Source organism: Salmo salar, chromosome ssa14 (assembly GCF_905237065.1).
Source record: "Salmo salar chromosome ssa14, Ssal_v3.1, whole genome shotgun sequence".
NCBI classification, from domain to species: domain Eukaryota; kingdom Metazoa; phylum Chordata; class Actinopteri; order Salmoniformes; family Salmonidae; genus Salmo; species Salmo salar.
In genome coordinates, this window is record NC_059455.1 from 55,486,016 (window position 1) to 55,505,158 (window position 19,143).

Below are 19,143 nucleotides of genomic sequence, written 5' to 3' on the forward strand. Positions count from 1 at the left end.
GCAATCAAATCTTGTATCTGCACACTATTTGACTGCAATTAGCTTTATTGGCAGTGTACGTGGAACAAGTTGTACATGGAATTTCAAACTAATTGGTTGTTAGTAGGAGCTCTTGTTTTTGTCTGCCCCTGTCTGTATAAACATTCCTCTGACAGAGGCATGTCGATAAGGATCTAATGTAGGCAGTCCATCATGATTAAACTGCCTACAGCAGGGTTTCCCAACTGGCGGTTATTTCTGGGGGAATTGTCATTGTTGGACATAAAAGACACCATGAAATCAGCTCCAAGGGATATTAATTTTGGAAATCTGTTCCCAAATATTCCCATGCATAACAGAGAGATATGTGATAGTATACAAATCCAAGCAAGGTTTGAAATGATTATGTTTTCGTCAAATATTATATATGTTTGGGCTTCTTGCAGTCAATTTGCAGGCTACAAATAATTTATAATTATGTTCCGGCCCCCTGATAATTCGCTCAAGAAAAAAAAACGGTTCCGCGTTTGAATCTAGTTGATGATCCCTGGCCTACAGCAACGAGCTGCTGGATCAGTCAATGGGTTTGATTGTTTTACAGATGCCTGACAGGGGCAAAATTATGTAGGCCATAACAATGACATTTGTGTGCTTATATTATGTTTTATCCTTATGTTTTTAGAAAATAACCTGCATTTAATGGTTTTACCTGAATGTTTTGGGGTTGCAAAGATGAATATAATACAACCATTTGTCCTATATTCTATAAGAAAATACAAGAAAATGAGATGCAATTTTATAGTTTTAATAGTCTTTTCTATGTTCTGTCCCCAGCCCTACTCTGATTGACATGAGTAAGGTGTACCGACAGACCCATGTAGAGAACCTGGAGCAGGCCTTCAGTGTGGCAGAGAGAGACCTGGGCGTCACTCGGCTGCTCGACCCAGAAGGTATCGTTTTCTCAATTACTCGCAATACTATTAGTGGCGTATTTGTATGAATACTTGCATTTATCTTTTTCTAAAATCAGTTTTTAACTGGTGTTCATTGTCTCCCCTCTAATAAGATGTGGATGTGCCACACCCAGACGAGAAGTCCATCATCACATACGTGTCCTCCCTGTATGATGTCATGCCCCGTGTACCTGACGTCCAGGATGAGGTGAAAGCCAATGTAAGTGTCGTCTTCTTGGAACCATATAGGCCATCACCACTAGGGGGAATCCTCCTGGTCTCACCTTTGAGATCACATCTTCCCAAAATGTAAGATGTCTTTGATGCTCCGGGGTGAATTTTCCCTTAAGTACAGGTATAGGATCAGCTTCTCCTCCCCCAATACTAACATTAACCATTAGAGGGGTAAATGCAAAACTGACCCAAGATCAGCATCTAGAGGAAACCTCACCCTACACCATGTTTAACCAGTGGAGTGATGTTTAATGCAATGATATGGTGACTACCCGCAACTGATTTAGTCCATTCAACCTTTCTCTAATGAACCCTCTTCTGTCTCCTGTGTGTCCCTCAGGAGCTGGAGCTGCGCTGGCAGGAGTACTATGAGCTGGTGACCCTGCTGCTGCAGTGGATCAGACACCACATCATCGTGTTTGAGGAGAGGAAGTTCCCTACCAGCTATGAGGAGACTGAGGTAAGTCTCCTCACCTATTAGGGAAATCTCTTGATACATGTAAGTGAATATTCTGTCTGCTCCAAATGTGTTATAATTGTCTTAGAGACTTGATGTATGACAAAGGCTATGTTCAGTTGTAACAGTGAATTAATTTAGCATAATTTTTTCCTATTGGGGCCAGTGGGGTAGCAGTTATGGAAGTGGTCTGCAATGAGAAAATAAGTCACTGGTAAAGGGTACTAGTCTCCATAACTTATGTCTTGCTTGGTAAGGAAATAATCTAACTGTTTGTCTCTGTTTTCTGAAAATTGTCTTAGGGATGTGATGAAACAAGAGCTTCGTATGTTTAATTGTCATGTTGAATTAATTCAGCAACATCTTAAAACCACAGGTTCTTTGGCGCCAGTTTCTGAAGTTCAAGGAAACAGAGCTGCCTGCAAAGGAAGCAGACAAGAATCGATCCAAACACATCTACACGTCTTTTGAGGTTAGCAATTAAACCACTAAAAGGAGAAGGTCCAAGCCAAAACGCCCAGAGTGAATGTTTGGACACATCTAAAGAATAGTTAAATAAACTAACTGCATCAAGTAAATGCTTGTCCTTTTTTAAAAATGTTCCTGCCTGTGCCTGTCGTTGTCTGTCCTTGTAGGGTGCAGTTCAAGTGGGTAATGTCAAGGTTCCCCCTGGGTACCAGCCTATCGATGTGGAGAAGGAGTGGGGTCGTCTCCATGTAGCCATACTGGAGAGAGAGCGTCTTCTAAGGACAGAATATGAGAGGTGAGACTGCCATTATATGTACGTACAACACTGTGGAGGGTCAATGATGTTTGAGATTATACCTTCATCTTTGAGATGATGCTGAAATCCGTTACAGATGTTTTTGTTAGATGCAGTTCTGAGGAGAAATTCTTGATTTGGGAACTCTGTCACGTGGTGTTTCTGTTGTGTTTCAGTTGTTAAATTAAAAGCTCAATGTCTATCAGAAGTAACACATTAAACAGGACATAAAACATTGTAAAAAAGAGCATTCACACCCAAAGGCTTCTGTAACTACAGTACCAGTCAAAAGTGTGGACACACCTTCTCATTCAAGGGGTTTTCTTAATTGTTTTACTATTTTCTACATTGTAGAACAATAGTGAAGACATCAAAACTATGAAATAACACATATGGGATCATGTAGTAACCAAAAAAGTGTTAAACAAATCAAAATATATTTTATATTGAGATTCTGCAAAGTAGCCACCCTTTGCCTTGATGACAGATTTACAGTACCATCATCTAGTTATTTCATTACCTCATTAGACAATACCCCAGCCTCAGAGCTGATTTAGGAGAGACTGTGGAACATGTGTTGACCTGATGTGTTGACCTTTGACCCTCAGGCTGGAGCTGCTGCAGAGGATTGTCAGTAAGGTCCAGATGGAGTCTGGGGTGTGTGAGGAGCAGCTCAACCAGGTTGAGGGTTTGCTACAGATGGTGAGTCTCACACCCTGCCAGGGGGAGACAGTCACAGCCAATGTAGACTTCATAATGTACAATCTGTGGCCCTACAGATTTGTCACCACAAATCCATGCTGCTAGACTGAGTAGTCAATGATACAGTGAATGAATACCCCACAGTTATGTGAGATTGGATGTGTTCGGATGGTCAAAAGCATTCTCAGGCTCATGGACTGATGTCTACTAATGCTGTATTCAAGATGGAACACATGGTGTCATAGTGTTTATACTGTATCTATGTTCTAGGATGTCCGTTTGCTGAGCTCAGGAAAGCCTGCTATGCACACAGCAGAGGTAGAGACAGACCTGGACAAGGCAGAGGGCATGATCCGGTACCTCTTCAATGACGTGCAGCTGCTGAAGGACGGACGCCATCTACAAGCTGAACAGATGTACCGCAGGTCAGAACAACCACTGAGTAAAACCATTTAAGCTCCACATCAAAATAAAATCTAACTTTGTATCACAATACAACTGGTGTAGACTTTAACATGAAATGCCTGCTTACGAGCCCTTCCCAACGATGGTTAAAAAAATAAGTAATTGTAACACAAAATAAATAAAATAAAATACACAAGAATGGAGCTATATACAGGGAGTACCAGTACCAGATCAATGTGCAGAGGTATGAGGTATTTGAGGTAGAAATGTACTGTACATGAAGGCAGAGTAACGTGACTAGGCATCAGAATAGATAATAATAATAGTAAAATAAAGAACAGAGTAGCAGCCGCAAATCATGATTGTAAAAGTGTGTGTGTGTGGGGGGGGGGGGTTGTGTGGGTTTTGTGTGGGAGTGTCAATGTAGTGTGTGGGAGTGAGTGTGTATATGGTGTGTATATATAGTCTAGTGAGTTTGAGTAGGGTCAGTGCAAGATAGTCATTACTGAGAGTTCGGGTACCATTAATTGGCTATTTAGCAGTCTGGCTATTTAGCAGTCTTATCCACTCAAGAGCATTACTGTATTATTGTGAGGCCTTGTGCAACACGCGATGAAACCTAAGCCCTTACTGTATTGTTAAACCAACTTGTTAAATCCAATTGATTGAAATACCTGTTTCGTTGTCATTGAACGATTCAGCATTGTTTCTCCTGTTTTACCTCCAGAGTGTACCGTCTCCACGAGCGGCTGATGTACCTGCGCAGTGAGTACAACCTGAGCCTGAAGTCTGAAGTGACTACCACCCAGATACCCATGTCCCAGATGCAGACCCTTCAGCAGGTCCCCATGAGGGTGCGTCCCGAGCTGGATGAGGTGACCCTGCGCTACATCCAGGACCTGCTGGCTTGGGTTGAGGAGAACCAGAGGTGGGTGGACCAGGGGGAATGGGGCTCGGACCTGCACACCGTGGAGTCCCAGCTGGGCAGCCACCGTGGCCTGCACCAGTCAGTGGACGAGTTCCGTGCTAAGATCAACAGAGCAAAAGCAGACGAGGTACAGTGTGAAAAACTACCTGGGATGGGATTGGAGTTAGGGGAAAATTAGACTGATTCAGTTATACCATCATTGATCCTCTTTGGTTACTGCCAAAATGACCGCTTCTTTTTTTTAGCCATGCTTCTTCTCTAATCTTTAATCTTTTTCTATTCTCCTTCAGAGTCAGCTCTCCCCTGTCAGCAAATGTGCCTACAGAGACTACTTATCCAAGCTGGAGTTGCATTATAGCAAGCTTCTGGTAAGTTATGGACTCAAAATATTAACGTACAACTACAACTTTTCAACAATCTGCCATTTATCTAATGCGTCTTCTCCAATCTCATTGTAATTATTTTCTCCTCAGAGTTCTTCCAAGGCTCGTCTGTGCAGCCTGGATGAGCTTCATGCCTTTGTCACTGCAGCCACCAAGGAGTTGATGTGGCTGAATGAGAAAGAGGAGGAGGAGGTTAACTATGACTGGAGCGAACGCAATACCAACATGAATGCCAAGAAAGACAACTACTCGGTATGGTTGTTCTCATCCTCACCCAACCTGGAAAGTTCAACATTAGCTAAATAGAGTTAGGCATAATACAGATCTTGTAGGGTAAAGTAAAAAGGTACTGCACTGTACAGAACAGTAGTACTCCCATCTTTAATTCGATTTTGATCAGATTATGTTCAATTATTATTTTGACAATGAAATATAATTTATTATGATTAGGGGGATGCACTTTCATATCTAGTAATATCCCCCCTAATGCCATAGCACTGTCTGTTTGGTTTGTTTCAGGGGTTGATGAAAGAGCTGGAGCACAGAGAGAAGAGGGTCAACAGTGTCCAGTTCCAAGGAGACAAACTGCTGAAGGAGGGTCACCCTGCCAAGGAGTCTGTAGAGGTGAGAACACAATCACTAGAGTTTCTAAGTTGTTAAAATTTCCTGAACAGTATACAAACACACACATTACAGCAGGGGTCGGTAACAGGGGGCCCATGGACCAAAACCGTCCCGCAAGTGATTTGTTTTGGCACCGCAAAGTTTTTGGGATTTTAGTTTTTGGTTAAAAAAAAATACAAAAGAATTCAGCTAAAAAAAGGTATTTAGAAAATATGTTCCCATTAATAAAATTAAGATTTGTGATTGTTCCTTGATGTAATCAAGGTATGAAATGATCATGTTATTTTGAAATACAATCTCTTTTTGGGCTTACTTGTGGTGAATTTGTGATGTTCAAATTGTTGTAATTATGTTCTATCAGCAAAAATCCGCAAAAATCGTCCCGCTGCTGAATCTAGTTGCCTACCCCTGCATTACAGTATATATTTAACATGGATTTGTCTTTGACTTTGTCTTTTATTTCTAAGAGCAGAGGATATGAGAATAGGTCTTTTTCTTAAGCTATTTTTTTCTCTCCCCACCAAAGGCCTTCACTAAAGCCTTGCAGACCCAGTGGAGCTGGATCCTGCAGCTTTGCTGTTGCATCGAGTCCCACCTGAAAGAGAACACCTCCTACTTCCAAGTATGCCAACTCATATATCCCCCTCAGATAGTCCAATTAAAATACATCATCCTATCTCTAAAACGGTTTGTGCTCCTCTTTTTCTACCCTTGTAGTTTTTCTCAGATGTGAAAGAGGCAGAGGAGAAGATGAAAAAGATGCAGGAGACTATGAAGAAGAAATACACGTGTGACCGTAACATCACTGTCACACGACTCGAGGACTTGTTACAGGACGCAGTTGTAGGTTGACTTATTCTACTTTATTGAAGAAGTGAAGAGAAAATACAGCAACTCTGGTTCAGTGACATGACTAAAGCAACAGCATCTTTCATTGTCTGTATTGTTAAATACCCCTGTGGTGGTTCATATATAGGATGAGAAGGAGCAACTGAAAGAGTTTAAGACCCACTTAAATGGGCTGAACCGGAGGGCCAAGACCATTGTCCAGCTGAAGCCACGTAACCCTGGTACACCAGTCAAGGGTAAAGTGCCTGTCCAGGCCGTCTGCGACTTCAAACAGATGGAGGTGAGGAGATATTACTATTCATGTGACCAGCTTTCCAGTGGAGGAGCAAACACTCTTAGGCTACTACTTAGTATAAGCGCATCTTATCAGAATCTGTGGAAATTTAGTGTTTATTCAAAACATAGATTAGTAACACTTAGAAGTATAACAGCAATAGTATCTGTTGATTTTATTTATCTTATTAGTCATGCTCGAAGGCGTGTCATTAGAACTGGTCAGATACAGTACAACATGGGCGTTCATTTTGTGCCTCTTTCCAGATCACGGTCCACAGAGGGGATGAGTGTGCACTGATGGACAACTCTCAGCCGTACAAGTGGAAAGTACAGAACCCCAAAGGCAGCGAGGCCACTGTGCCCTCCATCTGTTTCCTGGTTCCACCCATCAATAAGGACGCAGTGAGCGGTGTCTCAGGGTGAGGCAACCAATCATCTCCTTGCCTTAAAACAATATGGCTAAAACCTTTGATTTAGCCTTACCATAAACAACATGCCTAAAGCCGTTGATTTAGCCTACCATGAAACAACATGGCCAAAACCTTTGATTTAGCCTTATCATTAACAACATTAGCCTGGTCCCAGATCTGTTTGAGCTCTTGTCCACTCCATTGTTGTTTGGAATGACAATTCCATAAGGAGTTGGCAAGAGAGCAGATACAGAATGGCGACCAGGCTAAAATAAGATGGATAGACCTTCTGATTTAGCCCTTTGATTTAACCTTTGTCAGACCTTTGATGCCTCGTAAAGACATTTGACCCCGGCACTTGTATGGTTCACTAACCTCAAACCTCCTCCACAGTCTGAACGAAAGTCACCAGAACCTGCTGGTCCTGTGGCAGATGCTGCACGTGGACATGAAGAGCCTCATGTCCTGGCAGTACCTGATGAGAGACATCCACCTCATCAGCTTATGGAACATTACCATGGTGAGCTCAAGGTTTCACACAGGCTATATCTCAAATGGCACCCTATTCCCTATGTAGAGCACTACGGGCCCTGGTCAAAGGTATTGAACTACATAGGGGATAGGGTGCCATTTGGGACGTACAAATATACATTTTTGGAGACAGTAGATTAGAGAATAAAGGACATATTTTTTGTCATTAGATGGTGTCTCTTGGTTGTCTAATTAAATTACGCCCTCAGAATTATTTATTGTTAGCTACACAATTCCAAAGGTTCTGGAATGGGGGGGATTTTCTGATGGAATTCAGGCAAAGAGAATATAACACTCTTCCTGACCATGCTCACCCTCCCTATCTTTCTTCCCCATCACTGCAGTTTAGGACTCTGACAGTGGAGGAGTACAGGCTAGCATTGAGGAACCTGGAGTTCCACTACCAAGACTTTCTAAGAGACAACCAGGACTCCCAGCTCTTTGGGGCAGATGACCGAATGCAGGTGGAGAGTGGCTACAAAAAGGCCAGCCAGCACTACGAAGGACTGCTGCACTCTGTGGAGAAAGGTGAGTGTCAGACATCCGAGCATGGAGAGGGCCTGTATAGTACAAGAAGAAGCATCCAACCAAGTTATTTTTGATGACATCAGTATTGCACTTTGTTATGCACACTTTATTGCACTCTTTGTTGCATACCTTATGAGTTGTCGTTGCATTTTCCGTTCATGAACATCATGATTTCAATATTTGTTGTTAGAAATGTTGAATTTCATCACAGCCATTTGTCTACAAATAGTGGTTAACTGTTGAATTCACATTACAGGCAATGTGGCGCCCACTGGAGGTAAGGTGTCCTGGTTGCAGTGTCAGACTGCAGTGTTGACTGGCAAAGCTTGATAGTTAAGGGATGAAAATAGGGCCGTTCTGATTCACTTCATCAACTTCCCTCAATCTAACCATCATTGATCACCATCCAAGATTTTCTCTAACTTCGCTGTTCATTGCGTTAGCCACCTTGTCAAATCGCATGAGTTTGCCTGTGTTGATGCATTGTGTTGTTTATTCATGTGTAATAATTCTGAATTTTTCTCCTGCATGAGCTGGCAGTTGATTGAGTTTGATTTTGAAACTATGCATTTATAACCAGAAGTTTGAGTGATTTTATGGATTTCATGTGACATACACTGAGTGTACAAAACATTAGGAACTGTGGGAAGAATTGGAGTCATCATGGGCCAGCATCCCTATGGAATGTTTTCGACACCTTGTAGAGCCCATGCCCTGACAATATTAGAAGGTGTTCCTAACATTGATTTGCACTCCCTTTTGCCCTCAGAACAGCCTCGATTCGTCGGGGCGTGGACTCTACAAAGTTTCAAAAGCGTTCCACAAGTATGCTGCCCAATGTTGACTATAATGCTTCCCACAGTTTTATCAAGTTGGCTGGATGTCCTTTGGGGGGTGGACCATTCTTGATACACATGGGTTTCCCATGTTGAGCGTGAAAAACCCAGCAGCGGTGCGGTTCTTGACATGCTCAAACTGGTGTGCCTGGCACCTATTACCATAACTTGTTCAAAGGCACTTAAATCTTTTGTCTTGCCCATTCACCCTCTGAATGCCACGCACACATAATACATGTCTCAATTGTCTCACGGTTTAAAAATCCTTCTTTAACCCTTTCATCTACACTGATTGAAGTGGAGTTAATGACATCAATAAGGGATCATAGCTTTCACCTGGATATATATAATTTTGCGCTGTTGGCGGTAGGTGCACTTGATTCAGCAGCCCTAGCGCCGAGAAGGCAATGTGTTCCCATTTTGAATCGTTACATGTGTCTGAAGGTAAAACTCCGCCTATTTGGCAGGCCCAGAGAGCAAATCACGTGCACCTATAGGACTACCACTGGCCAATCCGGTAGCTCAGATAACTGTGTCCATAGACTAAAAAGAAGCCTCGAGCACACAGCAAAGTTGATACTGTGAGATTTAAAAACTTTTAAAACTATGACTAGAGAGAGACTCAACAAATACAGCAAAGAAGCTGATGTTTTTATGATTAAGTTGGTGTTTAAGTTGTTATTCACCACAGTCAACATTTTGTTCAACACTTTCATAAGCCATGAAATGCTCAATCTCCCTACTTCCACTCATGCTGCGATGGATGAGTAGAAAAGTGTTTTGATATGCTTGCGTTGTTATTATTAGGAGTAATAAGATGAATTGGTGAATGAGGCATAAATAATGCAGTGGAAGACTGTGTCCCCTTTTCTCAGCGGAGGGAGGGAGAGGGAAGGGACGATGAGTAGGGTGAGAGGCAGCGTCACCGCTGCTCCCTCCCCTCAGACTGAATATCAGATGCAGGCCATCAGTCCAGTAAAATAAAAAAAGCAAATGATTATGCTCACTCAGCTGTGTCTCACAAGTAAAACAACAAATTATATAAACTCAGGAAAAAAAATAAACTGTCAACTGCTTTTGTAGTGCGCTATGTAAGGAATACAGTTCCATTTGGGATGCAACCCATGTAAGCAGATAATTTTAAGCAAAAATATGCTCTTTGTATCATTCAATATTAAGGGAATGAGGATAATAGTTTGTGGAGTGATTTCCTTTACGATTCATTGAGGTTCTTAACACTGTGTTATAGTCTAAGAGGTTAATCGGCGATCAGAGCACTATTTTATGATCTGGGATTCTAGTCCTCTTGAGCTGTAAATTAATCTTTTTATACACCTTTGTAATGGTTTCTCCATTCTGTTCAGGTGAGGAAGATGAATCTGAGTGTCGGAGCTACCTGACCAAGATCAAGGACCTGCGTCTGAAGCTGGAGGGCTGTGAAACTCGCACCGTTACACGTCTGCGTCAGCCCGTGGACAAGAATCCACTCATGGCTTGCGCCCAGAGGACCACTGAGCAGAAGGTACTGCAGTGACGTCACCCCTAAGTGACATTGTTTTGTTTAGTTTATTAGGATCTCCATTAGCTGTTGCACATGCAGCAGCTAGTCTTCCTGTGGTCGACACAAAAATACAGTTCCTTCAGAAAGAATTCATATATCTTGACTTATTCCATATTTTGTTGTGTTACAGTTGGAATTCAAAATATATTCAATATATGTTTTTCTCACACATCTACACCCTACCCCATAATGACAAAGTGAAAACATGTTTTTTAGATTTTTTTATAAATGTATTGAAATGAAATACAGAAATATCTCATTATCATAAGTATTCACACCCTAGACTGAGCAAGATGGCGGACTGAACACGGTAGTGTAGATCACCTCAAGATCAAAACATAATATTCAATATCGGTAAGTTAGACTAAATATTAGCACTTCACAAACTGGTGGGTAATAACCTTCAATCTTGATAACAACACAAAACAAATCATAAGGCTAGAGAAATGTATCGACAAATATGACCAAATCAAGCAACACCCAAACGACGGAGTGTAAAAAAGGAGAACCAATCCCGAAAGAAAACTTGACTCTTCGACTGACACAGACAATTTAAGCTTTTCACAACTGGGAATGGTAAGGGTGGGAACCGATCTGTTCAAATCGATAAGTGACAAATTGGGCATACTCGAATTAGTCAGTAAGGATATAAAGAAGTTGAAGGCAAGGCTCAAGATGAGTGATGAGAAAGCTGTGACATTGGAGAAAGAAACCAACAAGCTAAAAGGGACAGTCAACAAGATTGAAACCAACGTTAATGAACTTAAAAAGGAAAACATCTTTCTGAGAGAAGCCTTACTTGACATACAGACTAGATCCATGATAGAACATCTGGTACTTACTGGTATCCAAGAGAAAGAAGGAGAAGTTCTTAGAACATGTACACCGTTTTGGACAGAGAAATGAGTGGCCAATCGTTGCCAAATTTGCTTTCTTTAAAGATAAAATAATGGTTAAAAGACTGGGTAAAAGTCTTGCTGGCACGAAAATAGACATGAATGATCAGTTCCCGAAGAAATTGCAGAACGGCGCAAAGATATGCACCCAATCTTCAAGGAAAATAGATTAAAAGGGAAATGTGTAGCTCTCGTAGTCGACAAACTGTATATTGATAACCAAATGTTCCGAGACACAAAGACTACTCCATGACTATTCAAAATATTACAAAGTTCCCATAGAGTCGTCGAATAATGGAAGACCCAACACTAGCCATGATAGGGATTGTAATAAAAAAATATATAGAAAAGCAATAAAATACAAGAATTGTTAAAGAAATAAACTACAACTACACTATATTCTTCTAGTTAGGGAATGTTGGAAAATAATTTGTTTTAGACTTTCCATTTACAGTATTTAATAAATTGATAAGACAGCATTAGAAGAAAGGATAATTTGCGAAATAATACATCATGAAATATAAGGAACTGGAACACAAGGTACTGAATCAACATGGAAGAGATAAAACACGGAGGACATAGAATGCATGTGGGTATGTGTGCATGTATTGTGATGGAAGGTGGGGTGTGTTTTTGTGTTTGGAAAAGTGTGGAGTTAAGTAAGTGAAAAAGGATAGGGGCAGCAAATCCCAGAGCCCATGTGTGTTTGTGAACAGGGGTAGTGAGAGAGAGCTTTCAATTTTGTGCAGATATGGGATACACACTTTAAAATAGATTATTAACCTGTTATGGCTAGGGGGCAGTATTTTCACGGCTGGATAAAAAACGTACCCGATTTAATCTGGTTACTACTCCTGCCCAGTAACTAGAATATGCATATAATTATTGGCTTTGGATAGAAAACACTCCAAAGTTTCTAAAACTGTTTGAATGGTGTCTGTGAGTAGAACAGAACTCAAATGGCAGGTCAAAACCTGAGAGATTCCTTTACAGGAAGTGGCCTGTCTGACCATTTCTTGAACTTCTTTGCCATCTCTATCTTTTACAAAGGATCTCTGCTCTAACGTGACACTTCCTACGTCTTCCATGGGCGCTCAGAGCCCGGGAAAAACCTGAATGTCGTCATCCCAGCCCCAGGCTGAAACACATTATCGCCTTTCTCAAGTGGCCGATCAAGGGACTGTGGGCTTAGGCGCGTGCCCTGGCTGCCCACGTCTTTGTGATTTTTCCTCTGTTTGCCGAAAAGGAGATTCTCGGTCGGAATATTATCGCTTTTTTACGAGATAAATTGCATAAAAATTGATTTTAAACAGCGGTTGACATGCTTCGAAGTACGGTAATGGAATATTTAGATTTTTTTTTGTCACGAATTGCGCCATGCGCGCAACCCTGATTTACCATTTCGGATAGTGTCTGGGACGCACGAAGAAAACGCCGCTATTCGGATATAACGATGGATTATTTTGGACCAAACCAACATTTGTTATTGAAGTAGCAGTCCTGGGAGTGCATTCTGACGAAGACAACAAAAGGTAATCAAACTTTTATAATAGTAAATCTGATTTTGGTGAAGGCTAAACTTGCCGGGTGTCTAAATAGCTAGCCCGTGATGGCTGGGCTATGTACTTAGAATATTGCAAAATGTGCTTTCACCAAAAAGCTATTTTAAAATCGGACATGATACAATACCGCTAGCTGGTAGAGTTGGCTAGCTAGCAGTGGCTGCGTTTACCTTTATCTTTGATACAAAGACAACTAATGTAGCTAGCTAACGTTACACTACTAAGCAGCACCGCCCCATCTAGATTCTGAGCCTGCCTGGCAGGGTTGGTCCTACAAAGCCAAAGCCCCTGATAGGAGAGCATAATATAGAAGGAAATTCTCAAACCTGCTAATGAAAACCTTGACGACCTTGTACCTAGCCGGTTGGTGGCCCCCACCCAGGCAGTGGCAGTGCTGGCAACATTAGCTGCAGTAACCCATGGGGAGGGGGTCACACTCGGACATTCAGAGAGGGGGCATATTATTGTGGCCCTGGTGGCACAAAATCATGGTCCCAATATGGTCCCAACGAGGGCCACGTGTGGGTGTTTCAGGGGAAGGGGCTATATTTGATCTCTACCTATGACGTGACAATGGTTAATCAAATCTCCCCATTTCTGCCCATTTTTGCTCAATTTTGCAGGCCTTCTCATACAGCTGCGACTGTATATGCATTCGTAAATCAAGGCCTTTCCTGAGTTGGGCTCTGGGATGGAACAACTGTTTAGCATCTGAGTTTATGGTTGTTTGTGGGGGAAAGGGGTTGTGTGTGTGTGTGTGTGTGTGTGTGTGTGTGTGTGTGTGTGTGTGTGTGTGTGTGTGTGTGTGTGTGTGTGTGTGTGTCCCACAACTGTTGCTAGGGAGTAAAGATGATTGGGACAATATAGGATGAATCACAATAATTGTTTGCTAAAATAATAATTGCTTGCCAAAATGTAATTTTTGTAATGTCAATGCTGATAATAGGTAACAATCCTTTGCATGAACCACCTACATTATTACAAATAATTATTATTAATTATTAATATTAATTGTTAATTAACATAAGCAGTATTTTTAATATATATATATTTCTTAATAGCTATATATAATACAAATCCAGGTGAGGGCGATGGAAATGCTTTTGGTGGCTGATCTGCTTCTGTTCTGTGGGTGGCACTGTCTGCTCTTTTCGAAGGACGGGTCCCGATCTCTTGGAGGCCTTGGGATCCAGGGGGACAGGTGTGGTCTGCCGGTCACTGGGATGACAACCCAACTTGGGATGGGGAGGGGTTTTAGCAGGTGGAATAGTGAGGAACAATTGGAGGTTAATTTAGTAGCAATGCAAATATCATGGTATAGCTATATGGACACTCAATCACTATGGTACACTTTAATGGTGAGTTTACAAACATATATTAAAAGGAAAGGGAAAGGGGGATACCTAGTCAGTTGTACATCTGAATGCATTCAACTGAAATGTGTCTTCCGCATTTAACCCAACCCCTCTGAATGATAAATAGATTTCAAATGTGTACTTCATTATGGTAAATGCTGAAATATGTATAGCTAGTTATAATTATAATGGCTTAGATAATAAGGAAAGACGGTCAGTATTTACCTGGCTAAAAGAGAAGGAATACAATATCTATTGTTTACAGGAAACTCATTCAACAATTTTAGATGAAGTTGTGTGGAAAAAGGACTGGGGGGGTGAAATATATTTCTCCCATGGGGAAAGAAATTTAAAAAGGGTGATAATATTAATTAACAGTAATTTTGATCTAAATGGGCACATTTTCCAAACAGATCCTCAAGGTAGATGGATGATTTTAAATATGTTTTTGGACCATAAACAGATATGGCTCATTAACCTATACGGTCCAAATAATGATGACCCACATTTCTTTGAAAAAATATATAGTAATGTATCAACCCTAGAAGGAATACAAGACTTTATTATAATGGTGGGAGATTATATACGGTTTTAAATACCTCTATGGACCGTAAAGGAAATCACACTACAAACTATCACTCTCATGCACCTAAGGAAATCATGAATGTCATGGATATATTGGAATTAGTGGATATATGGAGGCTTAAATATCCTGCCCTAGTGAGATATACATGGTGAGACTCAAGTCAAGCTCGTTGTCTTGATTACTTTCTTATGTCATTCTCTCTGGCACCAAAAGTTTAAAAAGTTTTGATAGGGGACAGAATGTAGTCGGACCATTAATTATAGTCTATTGGATGATAACTTGTTTTTAACTAGAACAGAATAATTTATAACTGACTTTTTCCAACATAACATAGGTACATCAGATTCGCTTATTGTATGGGACACTTTTAAATGTGCCTTTAGAGGCCATGCAATTCAGTACTCATCTCGAAGACAAAAGCAGTTTAGGTCAAAAGAGTCCATATTACCATAGGAAATGGAAGGATAGATCGATACAGATAGATCGCAATAAAAAACTGTACCATAGAGGCTCAGAGTAAGTTAGAGGAAAAACCCCCAAAAATGTAGGAACTTATTCAAGAAAGATCTGGTGTAATATATTACAAAAATAAATCGAACTGGATGGAGTATAGGGAAAAATGCTACCAATTTTTTTTTACTGAAACTTGTTACAAATGATGGAGTCACCAAACAATATTTTGAAAGAGGAAGTAAAGTACTTTAAGCATATGTTTTTCTTTGTCTCCTCCATCTCCACTAATAATGTAAAATGAACAGCAGTACAGAAAGACTCATGTGAAGGCCAAATTACAGAGGAGGAACTTCTTGATGCAATTAAAGCCTTTAAGTCTGGGAACTCCAGGGCTGAATGGCATACCAGTGGAGGTATACCAAACCATTTTTGATATACTCAGAGGACCGTTATTAGCATGTTTTAACCACTCCTATAAAAATTATAGATTATCGGACACTCAACAAGAAGGTCTAATTTCATTATTACTGAAACAGGATCCAGTCCATTAAAACAAATGGAGGCCTCTTGCACTTCAGTGTTGTGATGCAAAAATTCTAGCTAAATGCTTAGCGGATATAATTAAAAAGGTATTGTCAGATATTATTCATCCTAATCAGATAGGTTTTTCACATAGACGATATATTGGAGATAATATAAGACAAGTACTGGAAACAATAGAACACTATGAAATATCTGGGAAACCAGGCCTGGTTTTCATAGCTGACTTTGAAAAGGCCTTTAATAAAATACGACTGGAGTTTATATATAAATACCTGGAATATTTAAATTTGAGAATCTCCTATAAAATGGGTTAAAGTTATGTATATTAACCCTAGGTGTAAAACAGTAAATAATGGCTACATCTCAGAAAGTTTTAAACTGTCAAGAGTAAAGCAAGTTTGTCAAATATCAGCATATCTATTTATTATTAATGTTAGATGTTATAATCAGAGCCAACAATAATATGAAGGGATTAGAAATCCAGGGCTTAAAAACAAAGCTGTCATTGTTCGATTGATGTTTTCTTTTAAATCCACAATTAGAATCCCTCTACACCATCAGAGGATCTATATACTTTTCTCTGGATTAAAACCAAATTATGATAAATGTACTATATTACATATTGGATCACACTTTTTTTTTTTTTTACTTTTACATTACCGTGTAGTTTACCAATAAAATGGTTTCATAATAGCGCTTGATGGTTTTTGCGACCTCACTTGAAGAAACTTTCAAAGTTCTTGAAATGTTCCGTATCGACTGACCTTCATGTCTTAAAGTAATGATGGACTGTCGTTTCTCTTTGCTAATTTGAGCTGTTCTTGCCATAATAGGTCTTTCTTCTGTATACCCCCCTACCTTGACATAACACAACTGATTGGCTCAAATGCATTAAGAAGGAAAGAAATTCCACAAATTATCTTAAGGCACACCTGTTAATTGAAATGCATTCCAGGTGACTACCTGATGAAGTTGGTTGAGAGAATGCCAAGAGTGTGCAAAGCTGTCATCAAGGCAAAGGTTGGCTACATTGAATTCTCAAATATATATTTGGATTTGTTTAACACTTTTTTGATTACTACATGATTCCATATGTGATATTTCATGGTTTTGTTGTCTTCAGTATTTTACAATGTGGAAAATAGTAAAGAAAAAAGAATCTTGAATGAGTAGGTGTTCTAAAATGTTTGACCGGTAGTGTACAGTATATATTTACCCACCAAAAGTAAAATATTCACACCCTGAGTCACTACTTTGTTGAAGCACCTTTGGCGGTGTAATGAACACGAGGGGAGACAGAGCTGGTTTCAAGCGCAGGGCGCAGCAGCTGTTTATTGCAAAGGACCACAGGAGGAGGCAGGTAGCTGGGTCCAGGGGCAGGCAGAAGGTCATACACAGGGGGTCCAAAAGGGCAACAGTACAGGCAGGGAAAAGGCTAGTAACGTAGTCCGGGAGATCAGGCAATAGGTAGATAACAGGAAATCCGATAGGCTAAAGTATAGGCAGGGAATAGCAAAAGGCGTCGTTAGTGAGGCAGGCAAAAACTATCATACACGGGAGGAGTAAATCACAGGAAACCCAGCACTCTGAAAGACGGTGTCACAAAACAAACAATACCTCACAGTGATTGGGTGCAAAGAACTGAACTAAGTAGTGTGTGATAGGTGTGTGAACAGGTGATTAAAATTCAGTTGATTGGGATCTGGAGCGTGAGCTGCGTTCGGGGGATCTAGGTGTTTGAGAGTGTGAGCTGGAAAGTGAGCTGCGTTCAGGGCATCTACGTGTTTGAGGGTGTGAGTTGGAAACAGACGTTACAGGCAGTGATTACAGCTGTGAGTATTTTTGCATAAGTCTTTAAGAGCTTTGCACACCTGGATTTTACTATATTTTCCCATGATTGTTTTTTAAATTCTTCAAGCTCTGTCAAGTTCATTGTTGATCATTGCTAGACAGCCATTTTCAAGTCTTGCCAGAGGTTTCTTCCTTCCAGACCACCCATGTAGGCCAAGTTAGTCTCTTTCTGACAGTTGTCATAGATTGTGGCTAGAGAAGCCTGTAAATCTCTTGATGTTACCCTGGGGTTCTTTGAGACTTCTATGAGCATCTTTCGGTCAGCTCTTGGGCTGAATTTTGTGGGACTACCTGTCCTAGGTAGATTTCCAGTGGTCTGGAATTTTCTCCATTTGTAGATGATCTGTTGGACAGTGGAATGATGTACTTCGAATTGCTTGGAAATTGATATCTAACCCCTCCCAGACTCATGGGGATCAATAATCTTAAGACCAAACCAGACCAAGTTTCTAATCTTTATGGAAGGCTGGACCTTCCCAAGTTACTCTCTGATGATTTTCTAATCATTTGCACTTGTTTTGGTGCACCTGATTCAAATTTTTTCTATTTTATGTCATGGCAAAGGTAGGGGTGTATTAAGTTTTTTTTCCAATAAGGAAATTGCATTTTCAGAGTTACATTTTTTTTGGTGTGACATGTTAATTGGTTTACCTTTATCAATGCATGTGTGTCACAAAAATAGCCGTGTTGAATAGACCAAACTGCAGCGGGAATATGGATGCTCATGTTTAAATTTTAAAAAAGGAGTAAAACATCCACTGGAAAAACAATACATACGACAGGAACAGTCTTACAGGCATACAAAAACGCAGTGCAAGAACAACTACCCACAACCCCAAAGAAAAACACACAAACCTATATAGGACTTCCAATCAAAGGCAACTCAACACACCTGCCTTCAATTGGAAGTCCCAATCACCAACACAAACATTCACACACACAAAACTGCCACGTCCTGACCCCAAAACTAATACAATAGCTCCATCTGCTGGTCAGGACGTGACAGTACCCCCCCCCCCCCCCCCCAAGGTGCAGACCCCGGAATGCACCTACCAACAGAAAACACACCCAAAAAAATCCCCAACAAAAACCCCTTAAACAATAACCCCTAAACAATAAGGGAGGGAAGGGAGGGTGGCTGCCGTCAACGACGGCACTGTGCTACACCCTCCCTCCCCAACCCACCTATCCTGGAGGTGGCTCAGGTGCAGGACGTGGACCTCGCTCCAGCTTCGGCGTCGCCCACTTCGGTGGCGCCGCTAGCTGCGCCGGGCAGACGGGCCACTTGGGCTGACCCTGGCAGACGGACCACTCGGGCTGACCCTGGCAGACAGGAGGGCCACTCGGGCTGGGCTGGAGGACAGGAGGGCCACTCGGGCTGGGCCGGAGGACAGGAGGGCCACTCGGGCTGGGCCGGAGGGCAGGAGGGCCACTCGGGCTGGGCCGGAGGGCAGGAGGGCCACTCGGGCTGGGCCGGA

General features: G+C 41.2%; 1 protein-coding gene across 4 annotated transcripts in view; it reads left to right on the forward strand.

Annotated features, from left to right (window-relative positions):
• Positions 1-19,143, forward strand: part of LOC106569778 (plectin) — a 137,291-nt gene that overhangs the window by 97,699 nt on the left and 20,449 nt on the right. For 2 of the 4 annotated variants that reach the window (XM_014141390.2, XM_045694589.1), the window contains 19 exons: positions 814-929; positions 1,046-1,152; positions 1,507-1,626; positions 2,000-2,095; positions 2,259-2,386; positions 2,995-3,088; positions 3,359-3,513; positions 4,221-4,548; positions 4,712-4,789; positions 4,895-5,056; positions 5,324-5,428; positions 5,955-6,050; positions 6,146-6,271; positions 6,405-6,557; positions 6,818-6,972; positions 7,357-7,483; positions 7,839-8,022; positions 8,279-8,299; positions 10,223-10,380. In XM_014141390.2, coding sequence (XP_013996865.2) covers positions 814-929; positions 1,046-1,152; positions 1,507-1,626; positions 2,000-2,095; positions 2,259-2,386; positions 2,995-3,088; positions 3,359-3,513; positions 4,221-4,548; positions 4,712-4,789; positions 4,895-5,056; positions 5,324-5,428; positions 5,955-6,050; positions 6,146-6,271; positions 6,405-6,557; positions 6,818-6,972; positions 7,357-7,483; positions 7,839-8,022; positions 8,279-8,299; positions 10,223-10,380 — 2,509 coding nt within the window. The remainder of the gene's footprint in view (positions 1-813; positions 930-1,045; positions 1,153-1,506; positions 1,627-1,999; positions 2,096-2,258; positions 2,387-2,994; positions 3,089-3,358; positions 3,514-4,220; positions 4,549-4,711; positions 4,790-4,894; positions 5,057-5,323; positions 5,429-5,954; positions 6,051-6,145; positions 6,272-6,404; positions 6,558-6,817; positions 6,973-7,356; positions 7,484-7,838; positions 8,023-8,278; positions 8,300-10,222; positions 10,381-19,143) is intronic. The other 2 variants (XM_045694588.1, XM_045694590.1) reach the window with 1 other exon arrangement.